Genomic DNA, 19,155 nt, shown 5'->3' on the forward strand with positions numbered 1-19,155 from the left:
ACCTGGTTCTAGTCCAGACTCGGTCTCACTGGTTCTTGGACTTTGTTTGTGGTACGCCTCTTCACGCTCCAGGAGAACGTCGCTGGAGCAGAAATGGGATTTTCATTTTAATAAAGACACAAAGTCTGACCTTTACAAACTGAAAACGATCACAGATGAGAGGACCTTTGTGCCTCTGTTGTAATGGGAATCGGCCCCTCAACCTGCGCAGGCACACACGTGTCCTGGAGCACTGGGACACGGTTTGATGAAACATTTGTGAAAAGAACATTTAAAATTTGTGGTTTGCCTGAAACAGGCTCATAGGCGACACCATTTTGCTTGTTTCTGATGTAAAATTAATCTGTGTAAAGTGTCTGTGCCATGGACTGTTTTTATGTATTTATAATAAAATGTGACGAAACGAACGTGATTAAACCAAGTGAAAACAGGAAGTGACTAAATTTACTCCAAGCTGCTATCACACATATCAAACATTCTATATAGGTTCATGGATTTGGGCTTCAGAGGAAACTAAACAGACAACAAACAGGAAAGACATGTTCAAGAAGAATGAAACATCACATGTGTAATGTCACATGTAAATGAAAACGTGCATCACCTGAGAACTGCATTAGTCCTCCTGTCACTCACCTGCCGTGCCCTGGGTCTGAGTCTAGACCATAGACTGTATAAAGAAGTGGACTAAGTGTGACATCACTCATAGCGTTTGGCTCCAGTCAAATGAAGCTCATCGTTACAGGGGCCAATTTGGAGCTGAGTTCCAAATTTGAAATTCCGAGAGTAGTGAGTATCATAGCCACCAAAGAGCCAATCTGGAGCAAGGCTGTTGAGGTAATGCCATTTCCCATCCGCACCACTGGTTTTGAGTGGGTGCTTAGCAACACTGTCCTGTTGCTAACAATAGCGGGAGCGACCTCTGGAAAAGAAGGCTTCCAGGTCTGTTATTAATATTCATATTGTCTTGATTTAGAGACAAAATGGCCAAATAAAAACACCAGGATCATGCAGCACAGGTTAATGTGGACATTTTAAGAAGAAAATGAAGAGTAACTGCAGCAGGTACAGAGATAAGGGCGATGGTTTTTCAATAGAATGTGAATTGGAGCCAGAGTCGATGGAGCTGGAAGTGCTCATATTTAGAATGTGGCAGCTAGCACATTAGCTATGCCCATTTATATATAAAGTCTATGGTTTAGACAGGGGTCAGGCCCTCTAGGTCACAGGCCTCGTCAAGCGGCATTCACTTTGCACTTGGACAGATGCGGGAGCGAGCTCACGTGGGGTCAGTAAGCAAGGCTGCACAGCAAGTGTGCAGGTGACAGCAGCACAAGGATGTTTATTAGCTTTAAAGACTCATAGTCTGTGTAAAGTTTTGCCTGATGTGAAATAAACGCACAAGAAACACGTGTTATACAAATAACACTGTTTTTGAGCGGAGGGGAGGGCATCTGACACACAGGACACAGGAAAATGGGAGGGCATTTGAGACACAAGAGAGGAGGGCATCTGACACACAGAGCTAGAGGAGGATGGGAGGGCATCTGGAGAAATCAGAGGCAGACATTTTGTGAAAGATTCCTGTGTCTTTATTCACTTTAAACAGCGACTGTACAAATGAATATTAATATCAGAATAAATGTTTCCACTGTGATGTCATGAGGACAGAGTGAGCAGAGCTTACACACCTGACAGGTAAGTGGGCGGGGCTTACACACAAAACTTTATTTACAAAGACACGACACAAAATGGAGGCTTCACAAAAAGGTAAACGATAACAAAACATGATATTTCTGATGTAATGCTGATGGATATGAATCTATGACACTGTTTTAGAGACATTTGACGTGAAATGGACCAAAAGAAACGGAAATAAGTGAAAATAAAGTCTGTTTTAGCACCAGAAGAGACTAAAGACATTTTAGTAGAATTTAGTGTGCAAAGAAAAATCTATAAACTAGGATGGTATTGAATTTGATGTCGTTAAAATCTCAGATGGAGCAGGGGCCTACGTAACTCTATGGGAGATTCACTGTTTTTAAAGAAATCTCCAAACATATGAGCCACAAATGTTGAACCTTCTCATTATTAGTTTGGGATTGGCTCCACAAACTCATCATATTAATCTTATGGCTTAAAGTCCTTTGAACAATGACCACAACTTACTGAAGTTATTGTGAAAAACATTTGACTTTTGTTTCTTTAAATAGACAAAGAAGACGCTGCCAGTTTCTGTTTCATGTGGATTGGCCCAGTGATTACAGAGATATTCACCATAAACCAGGTCAATCTGACAGTTACACAGAAACCCCACCTGAGAATTCTGAACTAAACTTTGTGTCATTACTTTTAGTGTTAAACTGATATGTTTTTTATAAAGTCAGAAAATAATTAGTGTTAAAATGTTTAGTGCAGTCTGTTTATTTTAAAGAGAGGGTATTTTATTTCTATGGAGTATTAACTGCTAACATATTTTGATCACCAGGTTATCTTTTATTGTTTTGAACATGCTATATTCACCTAAAACAACGTATTAACAAATTTTATAGGTTTTACTTTCATTTTTGACACTCTGAGTGCCCCCACCCCATTGCTCCCCATGCTAAGTCACTCCCCCTTCAGAGCTCTATGACATTACAATGAGCTGCATCCCACTAATGAAACTACTGCACCTCACATCAGGTTTGTCAAGTTGTTGTGTTTTATCATGTTTTTGTATATTTATGTAGCACTGTCATCTGGGAGCATGGGTGACATAGGCTTATGGGCAGAGCCTTGTACAGGATCGTATTGCTAAGCATAAGGACGTTTTGAATAGGGCCGAGGAGAGATCGCTATATTACTCAAACACGCATGGATGACATCTAAAACCTTTTGAGGAAACTACATTATAACATGGTAGAAAGTGCCAAAAAGTCCATTTTGCAGAATACCCCCTCTTTAAATAGGAGTGTAGAGGATGAACAGTTTAGGAGAAAACTGAAAAATGGCACTTGACAAAGGAAAAAAACAGCAAAGTAAACATTAACAGAATAAATCATGATTGACAAGTATGAAGGTTTTGGGTTCTGTTTCAGTTTAAACTGTTTTGAAGTTTGTGAAGAACACTGAAAGTGGATGCGTGACAGATGGATATTGCTTTGGTGGATTTTCAGAATAAATCATGAAACAGGACGGAGACAGTTTCAGAATAAAAGTCTTACACAGAGTTTGGAGCTTCTTTAAATCCTCCTCAGTCAAAACAAACAAGATTTATTTACCAGAAGATTCTGAAAGAACAATACTTTTATTAATCCATCTTTTTAATAAATCATGATGAGTTTAGAAAGGTTAAGTACTGTTTTAGACCTGTTTTAGACCTGTTTTAGACCTGTTTTAGACCTGTTTTAGACCTGGTTTAGACCTGGTTTAGACCTGGTTTAGACCTGGTTTAGACCTGGTCTAGGTCAGGAGAAGTTCAGGACTTGACCAGGGTAAGTCCTGGCTCAGTCCTGCTCAGTTCTCTGGTTTAGTCCCTGGTTTAGTCCCTGGTTTAGTCCCTGGTTTAGTCCCTGGTTTAGTCCCTGGTTTACACATTGGCTTAGTCCTGGTTTAGTCCTGGTTTAGTTCTAGTTTAAACTTGTATTAGTTTAGTAGGATTTTCAGAAACCTCTGGTAAATTTCTCTTGATTCAAATCCAGAAAATAAATACATTTCAGACAAAAATATGAAATTCTTTTTCTGGGTGAATGTTCAAACATGTTCAATCTAATGTCAGATTAGTGCACAGCAGAGAAGCCCTTCGTCCAGAGGTTTTCAGGTTCTGTTTGTGTTAAATCTGTGACACTTTTTCCCTTTGAATCCTTTTGTGGCTTTTTCATGTTTGAATTTGGATTAAAGATGTTTGATTTGACAAAAACTCAGAAATCTCAGAGCAAAACAACCAAATAAATATCAGAATTTGGGTGGAGAAAAGTCCTGGTTTAATCCCTAGTTTAGTCATAAATTTCAATCCTGGTTTAGTGCCTGTTTCAGTCCTGGTTCAGTCCTGGTTCATTCCCAGTTCAGTCCCAGGTTCAGTCCCAGTTAAGTCCAGATTTTGTCCTAAATTGTCAAAGAAGAATCTAGAATAAAACTATGTTGAAATAGAACTTTTACATTTTGTTTGAGATTTCCGTTTTTTTGTCAAATTTAAACCAGTTTTCGAAGCATAATTTTCGGTCAAATTGTAAAGAAATCCAAAAACATAAAAAGTTCCTGAGCGGGTCTGTACACGTTAAAATATTTAACATAAAAAACAAGACAAAATCCCTCCTTTTCCACCGAGTTTCTTCAAACATTGGTCCAGCAATGAACATCTCACTATTCACAATTTAAATAAACATTACAAAAACATGCATTGACTCAAACTACGTCTACAAATCTGTCCTGACATTCAACCGCTTTAGGAGAGTCTAGCGCTGGATTCTGATTGGCTCTCAGGGGTGATGTCACAGGAACTGGCCGTCGTCCATGAGGTAAAAAGAAACTAGTTTTTAAGCATTGTCCCTCCATAAAATGTTCTTATACAGAGGGAGATTGTGGACTACATTTCCCAGCGTCCTTAGCGGTTGTTGTCGTTTCATCAGAAGATTACAGACTTTAAGCAGGTTTTTGTAGTGTGGAAACAGGAAGTGCTTGTCAAAATGTTTAGTGTTTGATTTAAATATCTGTACATTATAACTCAAATGGAGTCTTATTTTGTAGTGGCAAAAAACAAAAACTCTCACCCCACTGTTTTAGACATTCCAAATTTGTTATGGTATCTTTTCTGTCGAGCCAAAAAACATAGCTTTTTTCAAAATAACTTCACAAACACTATAGTTTCTCCTTTAAGACTCTCGGCTCTCCGTCTCCTCGCAGACATTCTCTTCTCTCAGACTTCCTCGTCTCGCTCAAATCTAATGCTCACCTTTCATCTCAGATTCCCGTTTGAATGGGACTCCTCCACTTTCTCTCTGACCTCAAACACCTTTCTTCCTCCTGCCTGTAGCTTTGTTTCAGGTTGTCAGGCATGTTTATCTTGGACCACATCTCCCAGAATGCTTTGGGGCTTCACGTGACTTCATTATTCATGATTACAGATATAATTATCCCCTCTGTGTGTGTGTACATGTGTGTGTGGACTACACCACCCAGCATCCTTTGGGGTCATCATGTGAGTCATTAAACTTCATGTTAGTGTTCAAGTTAGTGGCAGTGGGCGTGGTGGTGAGCAGGGCCTATAGCAGCGACGCAGATCCGGCGCTACTGCAGCTATTGTTGCGGTTCATGTTCCTGCGTGACAGATTGGGCGTGGCAGCTAATGGGGCTAGCCCTGATGCTAGTGGAACGCGGTCCTCGGGGCAACCATATTGGATCAGGACCTCGGCACAGTCCTGACTCTGTGCCTGACGAGCGTACGCCAAAGCACTGTGCCCCAACGCATCACGGGCTCCAACGTCAACGCCGTACTGAAGAAGAGAGAAATATACAAGTCAATACTACGTCTCACTGACAAGACAGAGCATTACAAGCGTACATATGTATAAAACATTGAATATAAAACATTGAATATAAAGCATGTCCATAAGGAGCCATCAAAGACTAAGGGACGTTATACTCCTCAACTCCAGCCAAATCCAGCCTGTCAGCTGCCGAAGTTGATGAGTTAAAACTAACAAGATAGATGTGTCCATTTATATATAAAGGTTAAGGAAGTGACACACTCTGTTACAGTCTGGGTTCAGTCCTGGTCTAACCCATATAAGCAGCTGTGTGACACCACGTTGCCCCTGGTTCAGTCCTGGTTCAGTCCTGGTTCAGTCCTGGTTCAGTCCTGGTTCAGTCCTGGTTCAGTCCTGGTTCAGTCCTGGTTCAGTCTTACCCATATGAGCAGCTGAGTGACCACCACGTTGCCCCTGCCGGCCGACAGGTGCAGGGCGGTCCTGGGGTCGGTCTCGCTGTAGGTCTGATTCACCTGGACTCTAGAGCCATGGGCCAGGATCAGGACCACAGACGGGAGATCATCATCAGCAACGGCCCTGAGCAGCGCCTGCCCCAGAGACAGCTCCGAGGGCGGCAGGGGGGGCAGGAACAGACGCTGCTCGTACTTAGCCCGGATCCAACGCTCGCGCTCCTCTCTGCCAATCACAGAACATGAAAATATAAACATGTGACCTGCACACTCCTCTCAGCCAATCAGAACACACCAAATAAAAACATGCTGAAATCCAGTTGTTTTAAACCTCTCCTCTTAATGCCTCTCTGATCTGAATGGTCACCATCTAAACCCCAGCACCTGCAGACAATCATGAATCAGATTGTAATAACTTTTAAAATTTTGGGAAATATATCCAATTACAATTTTTTTCTGAAACACACTGTGATTGTGTTTAGATTTGTGATTTATGTTTTAATAATAAGATTCTGTTCAAAGTTCATATTTTGAAGATTGAAAACTACAGGATTAGCAGGTTTTATGTTGAATAAATTGTGTTGTTTGTGGAGGAAATGATGCGACTTCAAAAATTGCAGCCAATTGTGTCACTCAAAGTCTAATTTTGGTTTGATTGAGATTAATCTAGCAGCCCAAGGCCACATACAGCTCCTTTAAATTTAATCCCATTCAGTAAATACATGTAATCCTGGTCTAGACCTGGTCTGTGGTCCTGGCCTATATCTGATCCAGTCTGAGACCTGGACCCGGCTCAGACTGGTCTAATGTGTGAATATGAATGTGTCAGATGTGCTTAACAGTAGGATTAGTCACTTTGTGCTAATGATGCTAACGAGGCTAATGACGTTAACAAGGCTAACAAGCTCTGATCGCTCACCACGCGCTGCGGATAATTGCTCTAATTAACTGAAAATCAAGTTCAACATGTGTAGCTTTCAGTCTGGGTTTATCCTGGTTTAGTCCTGGTTTAAAACTGGTTAAGACCCAGTTTAGACCTGATCCATTGCTGGTTAAGTGACGGTCTGCTTTTATATGTGTATGTGTACATGTGTGTATGTCTGTGGTTATTCTAATGAGTTGTGATGAGATGCAGACGGCTGAGTCCTGGCTGAGTCCTGGCTGAGTCCTGGCTGAGTCCTGGCTGAGTCCTGGCTGAGTCCTGGCTGAGTCCTGGCTGAGTCCTGGCTGAGTCCTGGCTGAGTCCTGGCTGAGTCCTGGCTGAGGCCTGGTTTAGGCCTGGTTTAGGCCTGGTTTAGGCCTGGTTTAGGCCTGGTTTAGGCCTGGCTGAGTCCTGGTTGAGTCCTGGTTGAGTCCTGGTTGAGTCCTGGTTGAGTCCTGGTTGAGTCTTAGTCTGCTCTAGTACATATATATGTGTGTGGTTGTGTGTGGTTATCCTAACGAGTTGTGATGAGGTGTGGACAGCAGAGGGTAATTGTTCTAATTAAGAGCACTTTAAATCTCATCAAACCTGACCCACACACACTTTTGTCTGTCTCCTCCTCCTCTCTCCTTCCCATTTCTCCATCCCTCTTTTCTGTCTGTCCTCCTGTTGCCTGGTCTAGTCCTGGTTCAGACCTCGTTCAATCTGTTTAGTCCCTGGTTCAGTTCTGGTTTAGTCTCTGGTTCAATCCTGGTCTGGGCTTAATCTAGTCCAGGTTTAGTCCCTGATATAGTCCTCATTTACTCCCTGGTATAGTTCTGGTTTAGTTCCTGGTTGAGAGCTGGTTCAATCCTGGTTCAGTCCTGACTTAGTCCTGGTTTAGTCCCAGTCATGACAGACTACACTTCCCATAATGCCCCTTTGCAGTCTGTAGTACTGACAGTGATAGATGCTGTTAGCTGCGCTCTGTCTGCTCCCCTTCATTAGAGGCTCATTAAGGACCTGACGAGATCTCAACCAGGACTAACCAGGGTCTAACGAGGTCTAGACCTGCTCTCACTGTCGACTAATTAACCGTCAACAGAATCAATTAACCACTAATGGAATAACAGGGCCCCAACAGGGACTGCACCAGGACTAAAACAGGACAAAACCAGGGTCTAAAACAGGACTTAACCAGGAACTGGACGAGGACTAAAACAGGGTCCAAACCAGTATTATAACAGGGCTAAACCTGAACTAAAACAGAACTAAACCAGGGACTGAACTAGGGATGGGACAATAAACAATAATATGGTTTATTGTGATAAAATTGTGACAAAAGGGACAAATTAACTGTGATAATCGTTAACAAAGATCAAAGATCACCAAAATCACCCCAAATTTCAATATTGTCCCTTGTCTAGACTAGACCAGGACTAAAATAGGTCTAAAGCAGGGTCTAAACCAGGACTAATCAGGTCTAAAGTAGGGTCTAAACCAGGAATAATCAGGTCTAAAGTAGGGTCTAAACCAGGACTAAACCAGGTCTAAAGAAGGGTCTAAACCAGGACTAAATCCGAGGCTAGACCAGGGTCTATAACAGAGGCTAAGGAAGGCTAAACCAGGGCTAAACCAGGACTAAACCAGGACTAAACCAGGACTAAACCAGGACTAAACCAGGACTAAACCAGGACTAAACCAGGACTAAACCAGGACTAAACCAGGACTAAACCACACCCCTCTCTCTGTGTGAGAATTGAACTCATTTGTGGAGATATTTGGAGATAATTTAGATGAAGGGTCATTAAGATCATCAGAGACCGAATCATTTAAGACACACTCAGACACGATTCAGATCATTAGAGAGAGAGAGGAAAGAGAAGAGAGGGGAGGGGAGAGGGAGAGGAGAAAGGGAGAGAGAGGACACTATTCAGGTCATTATAGAGAGAGAGGGGGAGAGGAGAGAGGAGAGGGAAGAGAGGAGGAGAACAGAGGAGAGAGGGAGAGGACAGGACTCACATCATTACCCCAAAAAGAGCGAGAGAAGGACGAAGAGAGAGAGAAAGAGAGATTACTTATTGAAAAAAAAAAAAAAATATATATATATATATATTTTTTTTTTAATTATTATTATTTTTTTAGGCCTAGTTTAAACTCCTGGGTTTAGTCCTGATTCAGACCTGGCTCAGCCCTGGTTCATTCCCATTTGTATCTCCACGTGTCTTAGTGACATTTGTGTGGGCAGATCATTAAGACACAGTTTAATGTTCACTCCATGTTTAACAACGCAGAAATATTCTATTAACAAAAAAATCGCAAATGTCCGATGCCGTAAACAAAACCACATCACAAATCTGAGACTCAAATGTGAAACCGCAAATTGGCTGATAAAGAACAAGGTCAAAACCCAGAGAAATCAGCCATGTCAATTATCTAGAGCCAGTTCATTTTTATATTTAACAAGACATTATTTTAATATCAAACAAACGCAGTGTGTTGAAGCCAGATTTAACCCGAGACGAGAAGAGCTGTAATCCCTCATGTGAGTGGTTCATTTATTTACATCATTAAATTTGAGCCCATTTGAAAATCCAGGGACATTTTCTAAAAATACTGTGAGGATTTGAAAGTCCAAATAATGTCATATTTAAGATGGTCATGTTCAGTTCAGAGTTGTGTTTTTCCACTAAACTGAACACAAAATGGAGGATTACATTATGAAACATCATATAATTATGTTTAAAGATGCTAAAATAAAGACACAAAATGGAAGAGTTTGTTTAGATGCTCTGGACTAAACAAGAATGAAACCAGGTCTAGATCAGGACTTATTTGGTCTTGGTTTAGTTCCTCTTTAGTTCCGGTTCAGACCTTAATTTATACCTAGTTGAGATGGTGTAGTCCCTGGTGTAGTCCCTGGTGTCCTATACTGATATTTCCTTTACGATATATGGGAATTCTGGTTTCTCAAAATGTTCTGGGTTAAATGCGCAGTAAAGAAAGAAGTTTTTATTTAAATACTCCAATGTATAGGACTACAAACATGGACGACATGTGTCTGCTCCTGTTTGGTTCACAGTGAAATGCTAAGAGCCTGTGGGTTCATACACTACAGTCATCTCTGATTTAAAGGATGATTCATATTTATATCAGACACAGACATTTATTTAGTGAAGGTTTATTAAACTGAGATAATCTGAACCGACAGGAGCAGTGACTCATTACAATTATCATGTAAATAACTGCAATTACAATCTCATATAGTCTTTAATGTAATCAGGAGGAAAGCATTCAGGGGGTGGGAAGAAGAGAGGTTAACAAGGAGGGTCAGATAGGACTGAACCAGGACTAAAGCAGAATTGTTCTAGGACAGAAACAGGACTGAACCAGGGACTGAACCTGGACTAAACTAGGCACTAAACTCAGGACTAAACCATTAAAGAACCAGGACTGAACCAGGACTGCAGTGAACCATTAAAGAACCAGGACTGAACCAGGACTGAACCAGGACTGAACCAGGACTGAACCAGGACTGAACCAGGACTGAACCAGGACTGAACCAGGACTGTATCTCCCCCTCATAGTTCAAATAACTCCCTTAGGTGTTCCTGAGTAAGATCAGGAGAAGGAGATAGATGTATTTAACCTTGGAGAGCGTAGCCTCAGACTCACATTAAGACACAGATATGAAAATGATCCTTATTTACATCATAAGAGGATGATTCATGTGTCACTGATGAGGATAACTAACGCCGCGCTCTGAGGCTAGCCCTGTCCATGTGTTTATGTATCTGAAGCTAACGTTAATGCGAATGGAAGCTAACGAGGAAAATTGACTTCTATTAACAACCCACGCACTTATTAAGATGCATGTGTATTATATGATAGAGGTTGCAATAGCAAACAATAATTTAAAACTAAATATTGTATCTTTGAATGGATGAATTAATGAATGAATTAATTAATTAATGGGAAACCAAAATGCAGGAACAGTTAAAAGTCCTGGTATAGATCAAGGCTCTGATTTAGTCCTTTATTTGATACTGACTTCATTAGACCTCATTTAGTCCTTTTTAGTCCTCTTTTAGTCCTGGTTTAGTTCTCTTTTGGTCCTGATTTAGTTCTCCTTCAGTCCAGGTTTAGTCCAGGCAGAGGGACTCAGGACTCAGAGGAAGCAGAAGCCCAGAGCAGATTCATCATGTGATTTAATTAAAGCTTTACTCAGGAATATTCTGTCTTTATTTTGTGTCCTCAGGTCTGAGTCTGTCCACGTTTATCTGTATGAACACTGACCAGAGCAGACAGGAGTCCCCAGGGACTCAACCAGGACTGAACCAGGACTAAAGTGGGTCTAAAGAAGGACTAAACCAGGTCTAAACCAGGTCTGAACCAGGGACTGAACCAGGGACTGAACTGGGTGTAACGCAGGAGTAAACCAGGTCTAAACCAGGTCTAAACCAGGTCTGAACCAGGTCTGAACCAGGTCTGAACCAGGTCTGAACCAGGGACTGAACCAGGGACTACATCAGAAATTAGGACTAAACCCACTGTCAAGGGTAATTAACTTCAGTTCCTCCTAGTTCTGTCTGGTTCAGACCCCGGCTCAGACCCCGGCTCAGTCCCTGGTTCAGTCCCTGGTTCAGTCCCTGGTTCAGTCCCTGGCTTGGTCCTGGATTAGTCCCTGTTTCAGATCCGCTTCAGTCTTGTCCCTCTTTAGATGATAAATCCTGGTGAATGGTCCAGTCTGGAGTATTTTAGTTTGACAAACGATGGTTAAATCTCGGAGCTGGACACTTCACAAGACGGATGAGCTCACCATAACTCAGGGGAAACGCTCGGGAAAAAAATGGGAAAAAACGGTCGGAAAAACGTCTAAAGTCCAGGAAATTATGGAAAATTTATGGAGAATTTATGAAGAACTGTGTCTCCTCCTCAGAGGAAAGATAAAATAGAGTTTAGTCTGAGCCGGAGGGGCAGGTGCAGACAGGAGCAGAGAGGGACAGACAGGAGCAGGCGCAGGCAGGCAGAGGCAGCGCAGGCAGGAGCAGACAGGAGCAGACAGGAGTTTTAATAACAGCGGCAGAGTGGTTAGCCCTTATAGGTCCTACTCTAGAATGCATTTAGTTTGGAAGATCTACAATACAAACATGTTAAGATAAGAAGGTTTAATCAGGACTAAAGCAGGACTAAAGCAGGACTAAAGCAGGACTAAAGCAGGACTAAAGCAGGACTAAAGCAGGACTAAAGCAGGACTAAAGCAGGACTACAAGAGGTCTTTCTGTCTGTATAAACTGGTCTTTTTGACAGTGGGTCCTGGGGGACTCTTTGTTGTGAATATAATCTTCTTAATTAAACTCTTGCCACTCCAGACCAGAGACCAGCCTGGGTCTAGTCCTCTGTCTCACTCCAGGTTAGTCCCAGAAATTACTGCAGAAAAATAAGTACTTTACTACACAAATAGAGGACTAAATCAGGACTAAACCAGGACTCAACCGGAACTAAACCAGGATCAGACCAGGACTACACCAGGGGTGGTCCAGATTAGAGATAGGCCTATATATTGGTTGGCCAGTATATAGGGACAATATTTGGACTTTTTAGCGTATCTACTATTGGTCTTAAATATCAAGTAGAAACCAATATTTTGTTTTGGTGGATCAGCTGCCTAAAAATACAAACAACGCTTTATATTAACACTTTAATAAGAAGAGATGGCGGCACAAAACTTGACTACAGCAGTTTGTAGTAAATTTAAATTACATAATTTGGGGAAAATAACCAAAATCAGGACAAAACATCAGCAGAGGTGATCAGTTGCTCTGGATTCTAAATAATCTGTATCAGCAATGACCATGAAAAAGACCCATCAGTTGATCTCTAGTCCAGACATGACACCCTACATATTTCTCCTCTGTCCTACTTCCTTCCCTCCTTGCCTCCTAGTCCTTTGTCTCCTCTCTGCTCTGTCCCGGTGCATAGTAGGTAGTTTGCGGGTGACTGATGCGGACACACTTTCTCTTCTCTCTTCGCCTCCTTGTCTCTTCTGTCCTCGTCCCCTCTGTCCTACCTCGTTGTCTTCTCTCCTCTCTCCTCGCCTCCTCTATCCCAGTGCATGGTGGGTAGTTCGCGGGTGACTGATGCGGACACACTTTCTCATTTTGCGATTGGCCGATTTAACGATCTTCAGGTTAATTAACGAGCGGATCATTTTAATGTTAAATATGGCCGCCAGCCTTCTCCCTGACCCCGACCCTCAGCATTCTGGGTAATTACAGCAAGGGGGGCCGCAGCAAAGCATGGTGGGTAATTACAGAACGGGAGGGGGAGGGGGGAGGGGCAGGAGCAGAGGATCGTGGGTAATTACCGGCGAAAAGGCCAAACGCTTGATTCTATTAGCTCCAACTAATTATGAGGCGACAAGAGGTGAACACGACCATAGAAAGACCAAGACTGAACCAGGTCTAAACCTAGTCTAAACCACATCTAAAACCAGGCTTAAACTAGGTTTGAACAGAGTCTAAACCAGGACTAAAGAAGGGCTAAACAGGGACTAAACCAGGGACTAAACCAGAACTAAAACAAGTCTAAACCAGGTCTAAAGCAGGAACTAAACTTGGACTAAAGCAGGACTACAGCAGGACTAAAGCAGGACTAAAGCAGGACTAAACCGGGACTAAACCGGGACTAAACAAGGTCTAAACGATGACTAAACCACTCTTCTCTTTTCCATCCTTTTCTCATATTCTCTGCATGCCTCTCTCTCATCTCTTGCTCTCTCCTGATATCGACAGTATTTATCAGTCGTTTTTCAGTGTTACAGTTTGTCTCTGTTTCCTCTCTGCGCTCCACAAACTCGTCAATATCATCTCAATTATCGGGCCCTTAACGACCCCCAGCTCCCCTCCTCCCCTCTCTCCTCCTTCTCCTCTTACACGCACAGTCCATAATGCTCACACACACACACACACACACACACAAAAGTCATGCATCGAACGCACATCCATGACTCACAAAATGGCCGATGATTTGAACATTTTAAACAGAAACAAGCACAAAATGGTATCCAAAGTGTGTGAGCACTTTTTAGTCTGTTGTGAGTCACTTTGGTGGTAAATATTTTCAGATTTTGCTGAATAGGAGGCAAAATGAGCCACAGACACTGCAGAGTCGATACAAAGCTGAGCACTAATGAGCTCCAGGGATTAACTAATGAATTTATGATTAAACTGACAAATATGAGATTCAGAGCAGACAGGAGCAGAGGGAGAGGCTGTTCAGTCCTGGTTCAGTCCATGTTTAGCCCATGAGTTCAGTCCAGGTTCAGTCCAGGTTTTGTCCTGGTTTAAACCTGATTTAGTCCTGGTTTAAACCTGATTTAGTCCTGGTTTAGTCCTAGTTTAGTCCTGATTCAGACCTCTTACTTGGCTACGTCGGGTCTGGTATAGGTGTTTCTTGGGTGCTGCCCGCTGTCACAGTGTTGCACAGCTCAGTCCTGGTTCAGTCCTGGTTCAGTCCTGGTTCAGTCCTGGTTCAGTCCTGGTTCAGTCCTGGTTCAGTCCTGGTTCAGTCCTGGTTCAGTCCTGGTTCAGTCCTGGTTCAGTCCTGGTTCAGTCCTGGTTCAGTCCTGGTCTCTTACCTTGTTGCATCGGGTGTGGGCTTTGGTCTCCCTTGGGTGTTCCCCTCCCACACAGCGTTGCACAGCTCGTTGCCGATGCTGCTCAGGACTTTGATGAGCTCCAGAGGCCAGTCGTCCAGATCCAGAGACCGGACTCTGGACAGGTGAGTCCCCAGGTTCCTGTGGATCCCAGAGCATTCAATACAGATCAGGGCCCCCAGGTTAAGGCTGGCCCAGTCCGGATCTGAAACAGAGAAAGATGCCATAGCTCTGTTACAGATATAGCTATTGATACTTTGCAGCTGATGTGATCAACATTCCCTGGGGGGGTTGATGCTAACAATAGGCACTGCTCTTTCTGAAGCTCTGTTACTCAAGTTAGACTGAGCTTTGTTTTAACACAATCGGACAATAAAGAACTAACTTAGCTGGAACTACGACAGGTGAGATGATTTACACTGTTAAACAAGTCCCTCTCAAAGAACATTTCAGTCACAACCTAGCTAGCATTAGCCAACAGTTTTTCAGTTAATCCCTCATGTTTTGTTGAAAATCAAACTCCTAAACTGGACCATGAACGCTTGAATTAATCATTGCATTTTTTTCTTGAGTTTTCAGTCAATCTTCATAATTTTTTGGCAGTGTTTGCAAATAATAATGATAATGGCTTACACTTGTAATGCGCTTTTTCAAAGCCTCTCAAAGCGCTACACTATAGTCATTATTCATTCATTTCCAAACTTGGTGATGGTAAGGTACTACTGTAGCCACAGCTGCCCTGGGGCAGACTGACGGAAGCGAGGCTGCCAATCTGTGCCATCGGCCCCTCCGACCACCACCTATCATTTGTGCACACACCATTTTCATACTAGGCAATGTGGGTGAAGTGTCTTGCCTAAGGACACAACGACAGAACTTGGTCCTCCGACCTTCGGGTTGGGGGACCAACACTCTAACCACTGAGCCACTGTCGCCCCGACAAATGTGTGCATCACCATGGTAACTGCTGAACATTCCACCATAGAGATAGATGTAGTACACTCCTAGTGTGATGTCACTGCAAAGTATGAATATTGGTGGTTTTAAGATTGTAGAATGTGACGATATCATACTTTCAGATAGAACAGACACAGTTTTCCCTGTTGATTACATTGTACTTTACAATGAAAATATCCAAAAGGTAAATTCCCAAATTGTGGAACCTGGTCATTCCTATTAGTGACTAGACCCAAAAATCTGCTGTATTACAACACAAATCTGCATTTGAACAATATTCATTTGAGCCTCCCCCAGATGTATAATAGATATAGATGTACGGGTAAATAGTTGTATATATATTATAGATGGTACACACTGTTGGCTCCGCAGTCGACACAGCGGCTGTTTCCTCTCTGGCTCCTGATGGCCTGCAGAGCCATAGCTTCAGTCTGACTCGGCAACCGAGACTATAACACAAACAAACATATTTAGAACATAGACTATATATTTATATGATGGAGTTAATCTGGTCAGTCTGCCTCATTCACTAAAATGGTTGCAAGACAGGCAAGTCAGGAATCAAAATGGCGTTGGGTGGCTCCTCCTCCACAGGATATTCCAGAAAAGGGTAGAGGGGCAGGGCACAGTCTGAAATGTCAATCAAAGTCTGGCCTAATTAGATATGTAGGAACTTAAAACAAGCCAAACAGCTCGGTTCACAAATGTCACCCTTGGAATCACACAGCCGTAACTCAGTGTCTGAGGCAAGAGCATGGTATGGATGGTATTAGTATGGATGCTGCAGCAGCAGCAGTAGTAGTAGTATAGTACAGTGATAGTTTACTACCTTGTTTTTGCTGGATTCACAGCTCTGTAGAGACGCGAGGATCTGACTCTCGATGACTTGGACCCAGGCGTCTCTCTCCTCGTACGACGTTGCCTCAAAATGCCACGTTTGTCCAGTGAGGGACACAATCTGGAAGTCAAAGCTCTCCTCTGCATCTGAAATGTATTAACAAAAAATCTATGAAATGCATGAAAATATTCAGATATAAGGTCGAAACAGAGACATAAAGTTTAAACTCACCCTCTGGGTCTGAAGCAACATGGTGAATTTAAGCACAACTTAGCTAAACTCAAAATTAATAGATTTTCCAACAAACGTATGATGATGGAAATTTGGTTTTGTATTTTTAAATATAAAATAAACACATCAATATTTGGATAATTAAAAAGTATTTTTGATTAATTTCTCACATCTAATTAAAGTCATAGTCCAATACTATAAACAAGATCTAAACCAAGACCAGGTCTTAAGTCTGGGACTAAACCAGGACTAAACCAGGGTCTAAACTAGGACTAAACTAGGACTAAACCAGGACTAAACCAGGGTCTAAACTAGGACTAAACCGGGTTTAAACTGGGTCTAAACCAGGGTCTAAACTAGGACTAAACCAGGACTAAATACCAGTTTAGTCCTGGTAAACCGGTATTTAGTCTCCACCAATCTACTATTTATGCAGAAAAATATACTAGGAAGCAGTGTATTTAGGTCAAGTCAGATCAAATGTGGGAACCAGGGTCTAAACTAGGACTAAACCAGGACTAAACCAGGGTCTAAACTAGGACTAAACCAGGGTCTAAACTAGGACTAAACCAGGACTAAACCAGGGTCTAAACTAGGACTAAACCAGGGTCTAAACTAGGACTAAATCAGGACTAAGGCAGGAACTAAACCAGATCTACACCAGGTCTAAACCAGGTCTAACCCAAGTCTAAACTAGGTCTAACCCAAGTCTAAACCAGGTCTAAACCTGGTCTAGTCTGCTGTATAATCTGAGTGCTTTCTGGAGCGTTGTAAATAAAATATGATGTAAATGAGTTTGAGTTTAATGAAGGCCCCAGGTCAGAACCATCCACCGTCACAGAAACAATTACAATATTATTATTATGAATATTACACCAAGGGACAAATTACACAAGAGAGTACAGACGTGTAAAGGGAATAAACCAGGACTGAACCAGAATTGAAGCAGCTCTCAAAACCATTCTGTATCTCTGTGTATCTGACCCAAGCTGCACTTAAAAGACTTCACATGCACTACTACTACTACAAAGACCACTACTATTTATGCAGAAAAATATACTAGGAAGCAGTGTATTTATGTCAAGTCAGATCAAATGTGTGAATCATGAGTTTAATATCAAAATACCAAATTTTCAGCTCTCTCAGTCACTTCTCCTTTCTACCGTTGTCCCACAGAAACCTTATCATCTAAATAAAACAATGAGTCGACTAACAGATTTTCGATTGTAAAGATTCATCAATCGATGAATCAACTAAACGACTACAGGCCTAATATTTAGTTGTATATTTGGTGTATTCTCCTGTACACTGAGCTGTATTAGTGTTAGACCACACAGATGCAGTGGTCTAATACTGGGGTAATGGAGTGTGACAGATCCAGAGGCACTGACATTTGGGACCAATCAGAGAGACATATTTATACACACACACGCATTTATACACACACACACTCTCACTCAGAGACCTGAGAGAGATGCCCTGGGGCCCAATACTAAAGTAGCACTACACAATTACATTCACGCTCAACCATCACAGTAGAGCTGCAAGATTCATCGCAATCAAACCAAAATCACAATTTAAACCAACTCAATTAGCAAATCTCAAAAGGCTATAGTTTCTAAAGTAGCATAATTTCCTCTACAAACAACACAATCTCCTGTCTGATTTTGCATAAAAGCTGCTAACTCTGTAGTATAGATCTGTACAAACATGTTCTGAAATGTCTCTGTGTGTCAGATGCCCTCCCTGTATGTCAAATGCCCTCCTTGTGGTCTTATCCTGCATGAAAAACACTAACCCAGCAGTTTAGATCTGTAAAAATATGAAATGTGAATCTTGTATTACTCAGTCAGTTCAGATTTCAGTCTTTCTGTCAGTTCTTAACATTAGAACAGGTTTTAAACCCCATTGCAGAACATTACATCACATTAGAACAGGGTTAAAGCCCCATTGCGGGACATTTCCTCACATTTGAACAGGGTTAAAGGCAGACTGTAGCCCCCTCCTCCTCCCCGCTATGCTGCATGATCCCTGACCCTTGCTCTCTGACCCCGGCTGCGTCAGGTTCCCCGTCTGTGATACAATTGGTCGCCTGGAGCTAGCGCAGCGCGTTTTAAATGTTAGCGAGCGTGTAGCGTTTAAAACACAATAATTGCACTTATCCCACAGTGAAAGGTCAGTGCGCCTCGGCTTCACAACACACCAAAACTCATATGAAAAACTAATATGAAAAACAAATACAGAAATATAATATAAAGAGTAGCACAGAAATGAGCTGAAGTGAAATGTGAGGGATGTGTGAGTGAATGAGCTGTACACTGTGTCACATCTACACTACACAGAATAATAAGCAGCAGGGAACATGAGGGCATTGACAAGTGTTTCAGACAGTCTGAACAGAAAGCAAAGGTTAAACCAGGACTAACTACATATGAACTACATCAGGACTGAACAAGGAATGAACCGGGACTGAAACGATGGACTAAAGCAGGACTTAACCAGGATGGAACCAGGACAGAATCAAGACTAAACCAAGACTGAAACAATGGTCTGAACCAGGACTTGACCGGGACTTGACCGGGACTTGACCGGGACTTGACCGGGACTTGACCGGGACTTGACCAGGATTAAATGACGTTTGTGTTCATTCTTACAAA

At 42.2% G+C, this 19,155-nt stretch overlaps 3 protein-coding genes across 6 annotated transcripts in view; all 3 read right to left on the reverse strand.

Moving 5' to 3' along the window:
• cdk15 (cyclin-dependent kinase 15) overlaps window positions 1–14,222 on the reverse strand; it is a 227,410-nt gene extending 213,188 nt beyond the window's left edge. For both annotated transcript variants that reach the window (XM_055226555.1, XM_055226535.1), the window contains exon 1: window positions 14,189–14,222. The gene's annotated coding sequence lies outside the window, so the exon portion shown is untranslated. The remainder of the gene's footprint in view (window positions 1–14,188) is intronic.
• agap1 (ArfGAP with GTPase domain, ankyrin repeat and PH domain 1) overlaps window positions 1,573–19,155 on the reverse strand; it is an 82,257-nt gene continuing 64,674 nt past the window's right edge. For all 3 annotated transcript variants that reach the window (XM_033978957.2, XM_055226449.1, XM_055226453.1), the window contains 5 exons: window positions 16,259–16,413; window positions 15,788–15,878; window positions 14,455–14,677; window positions 5,885–6,140; window positions 1,573–5,471 (listed from right to left, as the gene is read on the reverse strand). In XM_033978957.2, the coding sequence (XP_033834848.1) occupies window positions 5,241–5,471; window positions 5,885–6,140; window positions 14,455–14,677; window positions 15,788–15,878; window positions 16,259–16,413 (956 nt within the window). In that variant the 3' untranslated portion in view covers window positions 1,573–5,240. The remainder of the gene's footprint in view (window positions 5,472–5,884; window positions 6,141–14,454; window positions 14,678–15,787; window positions 15,879–16,258; window positions 16,414–19,155) is intronic.
• Window positions 11,476–19,155, reverse strand: part of LOC117381812 (ras-related protein Ral-B-like) — an 80,561-nt gene continuing 72,881 nt past the window's right edge. The window contains exon 6 of the transcript XR_008648941.1: window positions 11,476–11,499. The gene's annotated coding sequence lies outside the window, so the exon portion shown is untranslated. The remainder of the gene's footprint in view (window positions 11,500–19,155) is intronic.

This window comes from Periophthalmus magnuspinnatus, chromosome 2 (assembly GCF_009829125.3).
Source record: "Periophthalmus magnuspinnatus isolate fPerMag1 chromosome 2, fPerMag1.2.pri, whole genome shotgun sequence".
In the NCBI taxonomy this organism is placed as follows: Eukaryota; Metazoa; Chordata; class Actinopteri; order Gobiiformes; family Gobiidae; genus Periophthalmus; species Periophthalmus magnuspinnatus.